Source organism: Odontomachus brunneus, unplaced genomic scaffold (genome assembly GCF_010583005.1).
Source record: "Odontomachus brunneus isolate Ranch 3 - 2012 unplaced genomic scaffold, Obru_v1 Obru_scaffold_203, whole genome shotgun sequence".
Lineage (NCBI taxonomy): Eukaryota > Metazoa > Arthropoda > Insecta > Hymenoptera > Formicidae > Odontomachus > Odontomachus brunneus.
The window spans coordinates 264023-278582 of NW_022639653.1; the positions used below are offsets into that span (position 1 = coordinate 264023).

A 14560-nucleotide genomic window follows, 5' to 3' on the forward strand; every position below is an offset into this window, starting at 1 on the left:
GTAAATGATGGTGCAGAGTCCCCATACACAGAATCCAACTCATCTTTGATTTGCGTAGGCGTATTGCCTTTCAAAAACAAATATTTAATGACAGCTCGATACTCGATTTTGTCCATTTTCACAAAAACACTCACATCAACTTACTCAAACGACTGTTACATAACAACTGCGAGTCCAAAATGGCTGAAACTTCGGTGAGTAACTGTCAACAGATGAACAACGAAATTCACTAGCTTTTATTTACAAGTGCTGCTATCTTCACGTTGAGGTCGGAAACTTTTCAGACCACCCTCGTATTGAAAGCTATATCGACATACGAAGATGACAAGTTCTAAGTAAGAACTCACATTCAAAACGAAAGAAAAGAGAAAGGTTAGAGAAAGTGAAGTATGAAAACATATGTCGCCTGATTCAGAAGACTTGCGTTATACATATTATTACATTTAAAAACGACATATTAGAGCGTTATCGCCACGACATGATGTACAAGAGACTTAAACTTTGTCACATGTTGTAAAAGAGATTTAAACAATTGATATCACAGGCCGCTGAAAATTTGTATTCTGAGTTGTGATAATTTCAGATCTCGGGATTGACTACACTAATTTTTGTCAGATTGGTCGCAATTGAAAGCTTACTCTCTAAATTTCTTGGAGCGAAAATCTCACTCGAAAAGTGGAGTGACAGCTGAATCATTCGAATTAAAGTGACTTCTCATTCTTATAGAGTGAATTCCTTCGCTTTATATCGTGAAGTGAAAATTTTCACTCTGTGTCGTGAAGTAAATTTTCGCTCGACAAATGGAATGACGACCGTTACTCGAGTTATAGAGCGACTTTTCACTCGTATTTTCAACTCGTGAAAGAGTGAATAATTGGGAAACAGCGTATATACTATTATAAGAATCACTCTCATCAGTTAATAACAGTGGCTCGATAAGTAAGTAAGACGAATGACTCGAGAACAGAAGTTCTCAGGTCCCACTATGGTCAGCGAATTTTCCCAAGCTTATTATAAGTGGAATTAACTTAATAGTACACCATTAAAAAGATTGTGCAATAACCAGAGATCTTAGCAACCGCAAACAGGATATAGAATTAAAGGTTTTTCTTTTTACCTAATCATAAAAATTCACTCGGAATGAAATTTTCACTCTAGTTGAAGTGAAATATTCACTCTTATGAAAAGTGAGATGTCACTCCATTCAGAGTGGCAGTATTTTCACTATCGCTTACAGTAAATATCCACTCGTTTAGAGTGAAACTTCACTCCAAGAAATTTAGAGAGTATATTAACGTTTCTGTCAGAAATGCAATTAGATTTTCCATTGCGGCTTTATTTCTCGAGATATTTTAGTTGAAAGTACGATCGTCGCAAAAACTCCGGAAAAGCTTCTTGGTAGCGTCGTATATTATAAACATAGTCACATCTCGGATCTGTCATTCTCGGATACTCGTCTTTACGTACTTGGCGTCGCGACGCTGCCGCGTCGCTTGATTAGGATTAAACAATCGTAATCTTTCCGATGCTCGATACCTCGAATACCAACGACGTAACTCGCAAAACTTGGCATTCGGCTCAAGCGTGCCTGACTCAATCTAATCGTATAATTTTAAACAATTAATGACAGACGACTTACCTGAGCACGTAGGCATCCACATGATCATTGCGGCAGAAGCTGATAATCTCGCAACGAACTATTTTCAGCAACGATTCCCACTTATGCCTGAAAAACAACGGAAATTTGTTTGATCATCAATTCACACGCGAAGGAAATTGATCTGAAACCGATCTACAGTTCACGACGGAATAGGCGACAAAATTTTCCTCAGGAATTTTCCACACGATGGAAAACGCCTGTAAAAGTTCTCACAGAAATGCGTGTGTATGTGCACACACAATGCGCATGTATAAGCGCAATTTTGATTCAAGTATCTTCTCGTGACACGGGAAGCTACACACGATATTCCGTCTGGAACTCTGTCGCGCATTATAGAAGCTATATGAAGCGTATTTTATGCGCGAATCGATGAGTTCGAATAAGCTTGCGTGACAAAGTGACTCGACGAAAAGTGATCGTTAAAATGGAATAAAAATTTAATTGAATCTTTGACACTGTGAAAAAGATCTACATACGAGCACGCTGAAACAGAATTCATCGAGAGATTCGATTATGCGGACGATTTCAGCTCTCGGCATTTTACAAAAGACTCCGCTCTTCATGTTTCATGCCTTTAATTAAGAGCTTAAGACTTTCTCGTGGAACACGTTTCCTACTCGTTTAAGACTCGATCATGTGGAAAGATTTTCTCCAGGAAAAACACTTGTCATGAGGAAAATCTGTTTGTTCTTTGGAATTATATCACTCGTAAATCTCGATACCAAAAACTCAATGATTCAAAAATAATAGCGCGAACCGAACTGAAATGTGTTATCATTCGAACAATGGTAGAAACAAATTTTAGTAGGAGAATTTTTCCCGAATTTTCTCGCGAAATAGTTTACCAAATGTCTCTTTAGGAGAAGACCGGTCAGGCTTCGTGGAAAGGTATTTTTCAGTTCTAATGATGCTTTTCTTTTCTAAAGAAAAACTTTGAAATGCTAATCAAGCAGATTCAACAGTAACTCACACAACACAACGTCTAAAATCGGAACAAAAGACGTCTGAAAGGCATCTTAAAGATGTCGGAATAAGACGTCCCTAAGATGTCTTTAGACGTCTTATGTCCCGATTTTAGACGTTGTATTGTATAGGAAAATACGGCACAACTAATTATACGGTTGCTGCAACCACAGAACAATTGCTGAGTTATTGGTGTTGTAACAGTGACTACATTTGGTTGCTCCAGAGTGTACCTATGGTAAATATTCCAAGAAATCAGTTCCAACTGATTTCTGGTTGCCACACAAGCAGATTACGCGCAGCTATAATATATTTATGTAGTTGACGTATCAAAATAACTGAGTCATATCAACTATACACATCACCATCATACAGAGATTTTTAGTAACGCTGAAATAGACTGTCAGTAAGGCAACCATCTTTTGTTAAGAATCATAGCAATTTCGCTAATAAAAATATAGCAAATTTTTTAATAGCACATATGAGATGGAATAACAATCAATTGTGATAAAATAGCGATCTATTCCTCGATTACAAAATCCTATGGTAATTTTTACTTATGGTAAATATTCCAAGAAATCAGTTCCAACTGATTTCTGGTTGCCACACAAGCAGATTACGCGCAGCTATAATATATTTATGTAGTTGACGTATCAAAATAACTGAGTCATATCAACTATACACATCACCATCATACAGAGATTTTTAGTAACGCTGAAATAGACTGTCAGTAAGGCAACCATCTTTTGTTAAGAATCATAGCAATTTCGCTAATAAAAATATAGCAAATTTTTTAATAGCACATATGAGATGGAATAACAATCAATTGTGATAAAATAGCGATCTATTCCTCGATTACAAAATCCTATGGTAATTTTTACTTATGGTAAATATTCCAAGAAATCAGTTCCAACTGATTTCTGGTTGCCACACAAGCAGATTACGCGCAGCTATAATATATTTATGTAGTTGACGTATCAAAATAACTGAGTCATATCAACTATACACATCACTATCATACAGAGATTTTTAGTAACGCTGAAATAGACTGTCAGTAAGGCAACCATCTTTTGTTAAGAATCATAGCAATTTCGCTAATAAAAATATAGCAAATTTTTTAATAGCACATATGAGATGGAATAACAATCAATTGTGATAAAATAGCGATCTATTCCTCGATTACAAAATCCTATGGTAATTTTTACCTATGGTAATATTTCCTATGGTAATTTATCCTATGGTAATATTTCCTCCGTGTAAAGTGACGCAACTATGCTGCTCGCAACTACAGATCTCTGAGTATATGCGCCATATCTTTTTTTCTGTGTACATTAAATCAACTGCCTATTTCTGCCCTGAAAAAATTGTCCCCGACAAATTCGCAAACAGGAGAAGAAGATCGGGTTTGCCAGACACCTCGCGTTAGTGGAAACCTGCGTGTCTAGCCAGATGGGCCGATTGAAATTTCGCGCGTCCGAAACCGATCAGACCTTGAGCGTTTCGTCCGGAGTGCAGTTGCTTCGTCGAGTGCGCTTCTAAATTTATTGTCACCGCGCGATATGCCGAAATAAACAGTAGTCGCGGTGATGCGGATTCTGCCTGAGACTCTCGGCGCGTACCTAGGGAGGTTCAACGACTCTCCGACACACGTTACAGAGCGTAAACAGCCATGACGACGAGGTCGTGGTCGCGCGGCTCGGTCTCTATAAATCTCCGGATTACATAATTTGCCGCATACACTTGGTCCATGTGGACGGTAGACCGCAATTCGTTCGAATTGTTGCTGAATATTCTCGCGATGCGAACACAAACGCGCGCGCGCGCATCTTCCCTTTCAAAGTTTCTCGGTATTCAGACACTTTTGGACGGAATCAAGCGTCTCACTGGACTATGTTTGAGCGCCAAAATTTCTTTAGATGTGCTTCTTTTCAACTGGACTAGTTGCAATGTTCTTCCTTTGACGTGAAGTAAGCATGCGATCAAACATTGAGAGAGAAAGGATGATGTTCAGTGCGAAAAGAACAGAAAAGCGACCGTGAATCTTCTTCAGCTTTAGGGTTGTTTAGACTTGCGAAAAGTCGGACAAGTAGTTACTCTTCGGAATTATGTCATTCGTAAGTCATCTCGATACTGAGAACTCAATGATTCGAAGATAATAGTGCGAACCAAACTGAAACTAAACTAACGTGCTATTATTCAAAGAATAATAGAAATAAAAATTATAATAGGAGAATCCTTCCCAAACTTTTTTCAAAAACACTTTACAAAGATCAAATTCTTCATCTTTCTAGTAACGGATGTTACTTCAAAAAAGACATTGTCAGAGATTATTTTTTAGTTTAAAATCATTTGTCAGAACAACTTCTAAAAGTCAACTTGAGAACATTTTCAAAATATTTCAGAACATTTTCGCGAGTTCATGTTGGAAGGAAAGATTCGTGGGGTTGATCCTTTGGTCATTTGGGTTTCTTTAGGCGGAAGAAAACAGCAGTCTCTCGAAATATCTCAGCCGAAGATTCGTAAGGACGATCCTGAGGAGAAATCAGCAGTGTTCCGAAGCGACACCGAAGAGTGACTCGCTGTGACGCCAAACCCACGATAAGTGTGCGTAAGCAACATCGGCACGTGTTGTGTATCGTTCTAGATATTCGCCACTTCGACAGGAACGCCTGAATCTCTCTGGCAAAGCAAACCGTACAACTTGCGGGACTACACCTGCGAAGAACATCCGTTTTTTCACTCAAAATGCGACCAGTGCATCGAAGGGGATCTACGACGTGGATCGTGCGCGCATTGCGATCCTCGGCGAGCAAACCCTCCGCGACACCCCTGACGTCTTAATCTTCTCTCCTCGCGGTGACTTACCGCTCGATAAAATACGTGACACGGTCGTGCACGAGGGAATATCGTTTTTCTTTTTCGACGAACGCGGCCCCGCGCGGGGTCTTCACGTCCGCACATCTCTGCGACCTTCGCTGGACGAAGTCACGCAGCATGAGATCCCGAGACCTCCCACTGTCCGGATTCCGTCTCTACGCTAAATTACCTGCCTCATTGAAATTCGACGTGACCGAGCCACGAAGAATGTCGTTACCGCGCTCAGGTAGGTTACCGTGCTTCCGTGACTCTTGCGTTTTCTCGGAAATTCTCCAACGCGAGAGAGACGAATTCTCAAGCAATCTCATCGAGACCGTCAAGCACGAAGCTCGCAAGGTCACAGAGTTCAGCCTTGCTGGTCGCTGTGTCCGCACCCGCCTTCTCGGAGTACACGGACACCTGGCGAGCTTCGTAGGTAGTGGGCGACGGTCCCTACGCCACTTTAGCGCTTATTTTTGGAAAATTGTCAAAAGCACGGTGTTGCGCGCGTAGGTACTTACGTACATACGTACGTCGACATCGACATCGACCGGGACGACGTGAACGATCAGGCCCGAGGCCGCGACTCCCAACGGTCGACGCCGGCGCGTCTCGTCGGTGTCCGTCCTCTGGCCGGCGTCGACTGTCAACGTCGTCGTCGCGAAAAAGAGAGAGAAGGAGAGAAGGAGAGAAGGAGAGAGAGAGAGAGAGAGAGAGAGAGAGAGAGAGAGAGAGAAAGAAAGAAGGAGAGAGAGAGAACGAGCGACGCCGGCAGCGCGCACAACTTACCGTGGTATACGCCGCAGATCGCCTCGATGCCCGTCCCTGGAGCTGGTGAACCAGATCTCCAGGAGCTTCTCGACCCCTTCGAAGAACTGTACGCTGTCGGCGCAGTTGTCTTTCGTGTCCGCCATCCTCTGGAGAGTATCTCGCTGTCGCCGCTGCTGCTGCTGCTGCTCTGCTGTCGTTTTCCCCGGCGCAGCGGTGGCGCGATGCTCGTCGTCGTCCAGCGACGTCTCTTCTCTCTCGCTCGCTCAATCTCAGTAGTCTCCTCGCTCTCGGTCTCCCTCTCTCTCCTCCTTGGGTCTCGCGCACGGAAGAACCGGATCGCGGGTCTTCGAGCAAAATCGAACACTCTCGGTGAACACCGATGACGAACACTGCTGTCTGAGCGCTCGCACACTGCCTGACACACTGACCACACCAGATCGCACACTGCTGACTGCTGCTGACTGCGATTGACTGACGGATCCGCCGGTGCTGCCAGACACGCTGCGCCGCCGCCGCCGCTTGCACACCGCGCCGGCGCCCGTTTCTCCGCCCATGGTCCGTTGGTCGTCATAATCCATTGGCCCGTTCCGTTCGTCATCGCGGAAGACCGGACGGGACCCGCCACCGAGCATGCACGTAGTACTCCCGCGCGCACCCACCACCTACGCGCCAACGTCACGTGACCCCGCGCCGCCGGCAGGTGCGTACATTGACGATCGTATTTTTTCGCGCATTTTCTATCCGCCATTTCGCTCAATGACACGCGATGATACCTCTCGTTGAGTGCTCCCGTCGAGTGCCTGCGCGCGGCCGAAGTTCAGGGAATCATCCACCGAGGCTGGTGTTGGCGAGCGCACGTAGGATTCCTTCTTTTCCTCCGAGAAACCGTCGTCTTGCTCGCTGCACAGCTCGCGCGCGTCTGCAGAGTGGCGCTGCCTACGGCGGCAGGCAGAACTAATCCCGCGCCAATCACCGATAAACAAGGTCGGGATGCGCAATGTGTAGCAACTTCGCGCAATGTGTAGCAACTTCACGCAACGTTCTACACCTAAGAGTGTAGAGAATACTCGAAAGAGTCCTTAGGTGTAGAAAGACAAATTTGTTCGTCGATTTTCCGACTCCACGCAGTTTATTCGCTTCTTTGGTATCAATGAGCTATTGAGATGTTTGTTACAAACAGCAAACTAAAGATCTAATTAATTCTCTTCTTTTTCTTCAATTTTGGCTCCAGGCTTCCCTAGGAAATTTGTCCCAACGTCATTCTCCTCTTCAACTTCAATATTTGGCTCCAGGCCTCTCTAAGAGTTATGCCCCAACGCCATTATTCCGATTTATGATATATTTCGAGAGTAAAGTCTTGGAAAATTCCAAGGCACGTTCCAAAAAATCACAAGGTCCGAACTTGTTCGAACACCTCTTGCCATTTTCCTCTAATTCTAATTAGTTCTCGAGTGCGCTCTCGCACGATCGAGTGATCAATCGATTACGATCGATTACGCGCTATTTCATGGAAAATTCAAACTTTCGATATTCAATATTTTCACTACGTAATTATATAAAAAAAAGTTAGAAAAGCATCTTTTTGATAGGCCAATTCTTACAAGAGATCAATCGTTATGTGCAATAAATATATTACACATTATATATATATATATATATATATATATATATATATATATATATATATTACACATAAAATAATGATTATGAAAGATTAATGGTGTTGATCATTTTATAGAACTATAGTTTTACAAATCATAACAAAGGTGGTCAATTTAATTAATTCTCAGTACAAGGGATATTATTTTACACTATTATATCCTACTCGTGTTTCATTTTCTTGTTCTTCATGCTGTTCTTTTTCTGTTTATCGATACGTCGTTTCACCATCGGCTGCTTCTCTAATAACACTTCTTCAGTCATGGGTTCAATCAGTTGACCAGATTTAGTGACCACCGATGGTTGAATCAATCGTCTGTGAGCATTCTCCGGCACAAAGGGTCTACCCAGAGGAGGAGCTCTGATGCTTGCTTCAAAATCCCTAACGGTAATAAATGGATACGGCAGTTCATTAACAAGGTGCTCTTTTAACTTCTGATTCTCACCCTCGAAGATTATCACATCACCTTTATTTTCGTCTTTACGCGGTACGTTCTTGGGAAACTTTAGTATAAATCGTTTATTCTTACGTCTCATTTTGCTTTTCTTGATGTTTGTTCCCGCCCAGCTTCCCCATCCAGGTAAGCTCGTGTGGTTAATAGTTTCTGGTTGCGAATTCTTAATCTAAAAGTATTTAGATTTTTTATTAATAATATATTAGATTTTAGATTAATTTTTATGTCATATATATAATTACAGAGATTTGCTGATATTCAATTAAAATAAATTAACGATATTTTAAAGGGCTCTTTGTGTATGTGAGATAGAATCAAGTATTAAAAAAAGTCAATGAAAGCTAGTACAGAAAAAGTTGCGAGGATTAAAATATTTTATTAAAATATAAATTAAAGCAGAAGTAAAAACCACGCACACAATCGCACTTGGTATTGTGCTAATAAATATAATCAAAAGTGTAAAATGAAAATCTTGAATATTAAATAATAGCAGAATTCTTAATTTCTTCATTAATGCAATTGTAAATAGCATCGCAAGGTCGTTGTATGCAAACAATCGTTTAAAATATTTTACATACCTCCTCTTCCTTCTCCTTTCTAAATTCCTTCTCGGCGTCGCTATTTTCCATTACTTCGTCTATGAATCTATCAAAGTTTTCTTCCTGCTCATCGTTATCCAGCACGTCCTCCTCATCTACATCTAAATCCGGTATTTCCGTCTTTAGATGCTTCGACTTTATGTTCATCGAATGAGGATTCTGCAAATTGATTTCCCCCACGCGACTATTTGATTTGATTGTGGGTTCTTGCTCCCCAAAAAAAATATATTAAGGATAATCAATATATTATTATATAATGTAAAAAAGAGCGTAGTTATCTTATAAATTTTATTGAATAAGTACGTACTTGCTATATTTGGCTCAGAAATCTGTTTTTCTAACATATCATTTGATATATTGTCTAATTTGTTGACAGATGACTTGGATGCGCTATCAACCTTCGCCACACTCTCTTCTTCGGATTCCTCTTCCTTTCTATCGCGGTGCTTCAAACAACCTTTAGCAAATTTACTAACTTCATACTTAGTCTTTGTATACGATTTCTTATTTTCGTCTAATTTGTTGGCAGGCGACTTGGATTTGCTGTCAACCTTCGCGACAGTTTTTTCTTCGGATTTCTTTTTATCACGATACTCCCGATAACATTCAATCAACTCATTGACTTCAGACACCGTCTCGCTATTGTTAGGTGGTTCCTCAACCATGTTTGCAAACGTAAAGGACGTTTTATCTTCGTCATTATCGGAAGCTAATCTGACTTTTTGTGTCAAGTCTCTACCAATAGACAACTGCTTGGCAAGCTCCTGTCGAGTCTAATAATAAAATACGTTAATATATTGTTCTTCAATAATTAATGATATAATTAATGATTCTCATTAAAAATTAATCTTTCTTATCGAGTTTTAGATGAAGAGAAGATACTCACTTCCTTGTCATATTTAGCTCTGATCTGTTTATTCTTGGCCCATTGACCAGTGCTCTTGTGTCTCAGCGACATTCGTTCTTCCGCACGACTCTTGTCCAATTGTGCCAGCATTGTCAAGGCTTTTTCCGGATCAGTTTTTTGCAATTTCTCAAACTCCACCAACTGTTCCTTGTCTCTCTTCTTCCGCTCTGTACGATGGAATTTTTTGCTTTTGATCTTACCTTGACGATGCGCCTTCATCTCTTGATACGACTAAAAGTAAAAGAAGTAAAAAAACAATCAGAAACAATCTCTAGTTTAGTTTATTAGTTATGGTTATTAGTTTAGGTTATTAGTTTGGACTGCTTTCTCTCTTATTGATAATTTCTAGATAATTACATTATGAATATTTTTATTTTACCTGCTGTGCCCTATATTTGGCAGTTTCGCTTCTTTTCTTCTTCATATCCTTCAATCTCATCTTGAATTTTTCTTCTTCATTATCTCTTCTCTCCTCCTCAGGTGGAGAGTCTTCTAGTTTTGGATTTAATTCTTCCAACTTTTGTTGTAAATCAGACTTAAATCTAAGATGATTTATGAAATCTGCTGGGGAATCAATTTTCAATTTTTGCTTAGGAGTTTTCAGTGGAAAAGTTAAATGTGTTGCTGTTCTATTTTTAGCGACTATAGCATCCCATCTTGATAAATCTTTCAGAGTACACTCAAAACCAAATCTCATTTTTACCTAGATGTGATTTAAATTGATATAATTTTATGTTTTGTCTTATATAAATTCTCTTATTAAATTAGATATTTGTGGCTTTTGCAATGTGAAATAATGTTTGTTTTGGTTTTTGGAATTGTATTTTCTGTTGCAAAGAGTTGAAAACAGAAGAAAAAGGAGAGAAAAAAAGAAAAGGAAGAAACAGATAATATTACAAAAAAATATTTTAACTTAATATAATATTACAAAAAAATATTTTAACTTAAAACAACAAAAGTACAACAGCTCTAGAAGATTCAAACCAATAAATATTATCAAGGATAATAAGAGCCAAATCGCTAGTGTTAAACGCTTATGATTTACATATAATAAAAAAATAAATAAGTTTTTATTCGAACGTTTTGACCATTGGATTTGGTCCTCTTCAAACAATGGTCAGTAACAGAAGTAGTCAGTAACAGATGATGGTCAGTATGAAGGTGTCCATATAACGAGAAATAGCAGGATAATTCTCATGCCCAGTATTGACAGTTGGTTACGGAAGCAAGTCAAACCCATCACATCAATGTTTATAAGCTACTTAAACAATGCAAACAAACTCGCAAATCTACGCAAGACTAGAAAAACCGCAAGTATAGAAAAAAGTCGCATAGTTAAAAATTTTGCAAAAATTAAACATTCTTATCAAAAATATGAACAAAGGACCAACCACAACCCAACAGAAAGAATAGAAATACAGACAGCGAGTTTACGAAAGCCAATATTTCGTGTTATAAAGAATAAGAATAACCCGCAATCAAAACAGAAATTGTAAACAAGAAATAGGCCGATCTTAGAGACATCTGTCATGGATTAAGTTCAATAGAGGAAAATAAACATTACGCTTCAATATTCAATTGAATTCAAGCTGTTAGTTTGATTTTTTATATGCATATGAATATATATATAATATATATTCATAAATAATTTCAGAAATAAGACTTATTTATAATAAATAAAAACTTTTTATTTTTTTATTATTTGATTATACGTAAATCATAAATGTTTATCAACGATTTGGCTCTTATTGTCCTTGATATTTATTTAAAAAAATATTGTTTAGTAAAGTGTGAATTTTTATAGATAATAGAGGATACATTTTCACATTAGAAAGCTGCAAATATCAAGTTGCATACGTACATTACGTCAAATAGCTTGACAATAACTTACCTTTTCAGCAGTTGGTTTTTCCAATGGCTTGAAAATAGCTTTACTTTTTTGAATAGATCGAAGCTTTTTTGTAATTTGGCTTTGATATCCTTTCTGCCCCAATGATTTAACCAGATCTCGAACCTGTACGGCATCCTTGTTGGTTATTGCACTTTTTACAAGATGGAACTCTGAGACCTCTAAAGTGGGCTCACTCCTTTCCGCTTTATTTACTCTACAAAAAGAAGTAAAAAAAACAATGAAAACATTCAGATCTATAAAATTAATGGCGGGCTTATTAATGCAAAATTCTTTTCACCTTTGCTTTTTATCAAGCTGCGCTATAGCTTCGATGAATTTCGAGTGATTCTTCGAAACTTCTTGATCACTATTGTACGCGACTTCTAAGTCACTCATCTTTGCAATCGCATTAATTTAATATTTTCTACAGTAATAGTATAAACTTAATCTAGTCGACCTAGGTTTCCTTCCTTCGTTCCTTCCTTCCGAATTGGTATACAGTCCTTCTACCTAGGATCAGAGAGAAACCTGAGAGCGGCCACGCCATACGTTTTGGCCGACATCGATTTTCACGCTGTTCGATGCGCCATCTGCACTCATTTTTGAGGTGGAACTACATTCCCTACACCCATTTTCAGACGCTGCCCATTTACAGATTGTAAATAATCAACAAAATAAAATTCCGAAATTTTATCGAAGACTCTCTTTTAATGGTCAATATATTGTGAATGGATTCTAAAACATTAAAATTTACTCAAAATAGAAGACGTCTAAATTGCCATTTTTCTAGACGTGCATTTAGACTAGACGTAACTTAGGCTTCTCCGACGTCGGTTAGACGTCGAATCGACGTCAGCGTTCTCGTTGGGTTAGCCAGCCAGTATTTCCTTCCTTTATATTCAAATTCTTCGGAGAGTTCATTTTGAAATATATTTAATAATTCGTTTCTCATCTTGACTATTATGTCGGTATGGTCTAGGTCCCTTCTCATAGTCCCTGGAACATTTTTAGTTGTAGTCAGTTTCGCAAATCTGTCAGACTCTTCGTTTCCATGTATCCCCATATGTCCTGGTATCCAAACCAGGCGAAGTAGATCTTTCTTAATTTGCACCATACTAAATTTGTTTAAGATGTCATAGATGATATTCGGTTTCTTTTCCTTTATGTCGGGGGAGCCAATACTTTTGAGAACACTTAGGACATTCGAACATATACACGCAGAATCATGTTTCAAATTCAGAAATATACCCAATGCATGTAGAATTGCCTTAACCTCGACATTGAATATACTAGGGTGTATATCAGTTGGACACGGGGCAATTGGACACAGTCCAATCACAAGTCGCTGTTCCAAGGGACCCTACAAATGTCTCTAATCACACGGTGCTGTGATTGGCTGTGTCCAAATGCACCGTGTCCAAGTGGGGTGTATATCAGTTGGCCACGGGGCAATTGGACACAGTCCAATCACAAGTCGCTGTTCCAAGGGACCCTACAAATGTCTCTAATCACACGGTGCTGTGATTGGCTGTGTCCAAATGCACCGTGTCCAAGTGCACCGCTCCCAATATACTACCGCCACTCGCTACCGGGATTGAATCGTTGATCTGAGGAGAGGAGATCCCGAATCCTGCGTTTCCTTCTATATTAATAGATCCATCCGTGTATATGATACAGGAGCTCTTGAATGACTTCCCAGATAGCACGATGGATGAATTTTCTTTAAGTGTTCCTAAAAGTTTTCTCCTTTCCTGAATTGTACTTCCTTAGGAATTCGTGGAAGAATACTATAAGAATAATTTAGGAAGTTACATGCACCATGATTGGAGTTTCTTCAGAACTTCTTAGAGTATTCATATAGAATTACTTCAACTCAAGATTTCTTTGGATTTAATTAAATTTTATTGTATTCACACGAAAGAAAGATCAGAAAACTTTGGCCGGGGGTGCTTTGCTCTTGTGTGTATCTGTAAATGTCCACTTTTAATGCCATATGAGATGAAAAACATCAGACTCGGCTGGGATCGAACTCGGGTCTTCTCCGCTTGCAACCGCTCTTTCCACTGAGCTATTTAAGGCTCCTGGGGAGTCGCATCATCCATCTCTTTTTAATGACGTCAGAAGCGAGAAAACGCATGCTAAAAATTCCTGCAAAATACGTCGAGATAAACAGATATATCCACAAAACGACATTTGCGATCGATTAAGTACACCTCTAAAATACTCCGTACACTTTCCTTTTGTTCTAACAATCAACAGATAATTATAAAATAAATGTGACGTGCAATCGTCTTTTCTAACCTAATTTCCTCATTATCTTGTCATATTAATTTTCCGATTATCTATTGATTTTTAGAACAAAAGGAAAGTGTACGGAGTATTTTAGAGGTGTACTTAATCGATCGCAAATGTCGTTTTGTGGATATATCTGTTTATCTCGACGTATTTTGCAGGAATTTTTAGCATGCGTTTTCTCGCTTCTGACGTCATTAAAAAGAGATGGATGATGCGACTCTCCAGGAGCCTTAAGACTTCATGTTTAAGATATCTATATACCTAGTGAAAAATGATTCGTTGATTGACGTCAAAATGATATCAAATTGACGTCGGTTTGACGATTTCAACGTTTATTTGATGTCATTTTGACGTCAATCAACAAATCATTTTTCGCTGGGTACTGTTCAAACTGTTATAACTGTTATACTGTTATATATACTGTTCTAACTGAGCTTCAAATGTAAGTAAAGCGCACTTTCAAATATGTAATTCAAAATTCAAAAATAAATGGTTTTCAAATAA

The 14560-nt window shown here is 39.1% G+C and overlaps 2 protein-coding genes across 5 annotated transcripts in view; both read right to left on the minus strand.

Annotated features, from left to right (window-relative positions):
- Positions 1 to 6425, minus strand: part of LOC116852155 (S-adenosylmethionine decarboxylase proenzyme) — an 18215-nt gene extending 11790 nt beyond the window's left edge. Inside the window, exons 1-2 of one of the 2 annotated variants that reach the window (XM_032832221.1) lie at positions 6269 to 6425; positions 1640 to 1726 (exon numbers count right to left, since the gene is read on the minus strand). In XM_032832221.1, coding sequence (XP_032688112.1) covers positions 1640 to 1726; positions 6269 to 6393 — 212 coding nt within the window. In that variant the 5' untranslated portion in view covers positions 6394 to 6425. Of the gene's footprint in view, positions 1 to 1639; positions 1727 to 6000; positions 6153 to 6268 lie in introns of those variants that run through there. The other variant, XM_032832222.1, reaches the window with a different exon arrangement.
- Positions 6426 to 7964: 1539 nt separating this feature from the next.
- On the minus strand, positions 7965 to 12278 carry LOC116852136 (U3 small nucleolar RNA-associated protein 14 homolog A-like). Of its 3 annotated transcripts, XM_032832188.1 has the most exons (8): positions 12060 to 12276; positions 11762 to 11975; positions 10250 to 10573; positions 9850 to 10101; positions 9271 to 9736; positions 8943 to 9169; positions 8440 to 8533; positions 8060 to 8291 (listed from the first exon to the last, which is right to left on the minus strand). In XM_032832188.1, exons 1-8 carry the CDS (start codon positions 12155 to 12157, stop codon positions 8218 to 8220), a joined length of 1749 nt encoding a protein of 582 aa, XP_032688079.1. In that variant the 5' UTR covers positions 12158 to 12276; the 3' UTR covers positions 8060 to 8217. The 3 variants fall into 3 exon arrangements, with proteins under 3 accessions (XP_032688078.1, XP_032688080.1, XP_032688079.1); XM_032832187.1 differs by having other exon boundaries at positions 7965 to 8533; positions 12060 to 12278; XM_032832189.1 differs by lacking the exons at positions 11762 to 11975; positions 12060 to 12276 and adding an exon at positions 10951 to 11322 and having other exon boundaries at positions 7965 to 8533.
- Between the last annotated feature and the right edge of the window lie 2282 nt (positions 12279 to 14560).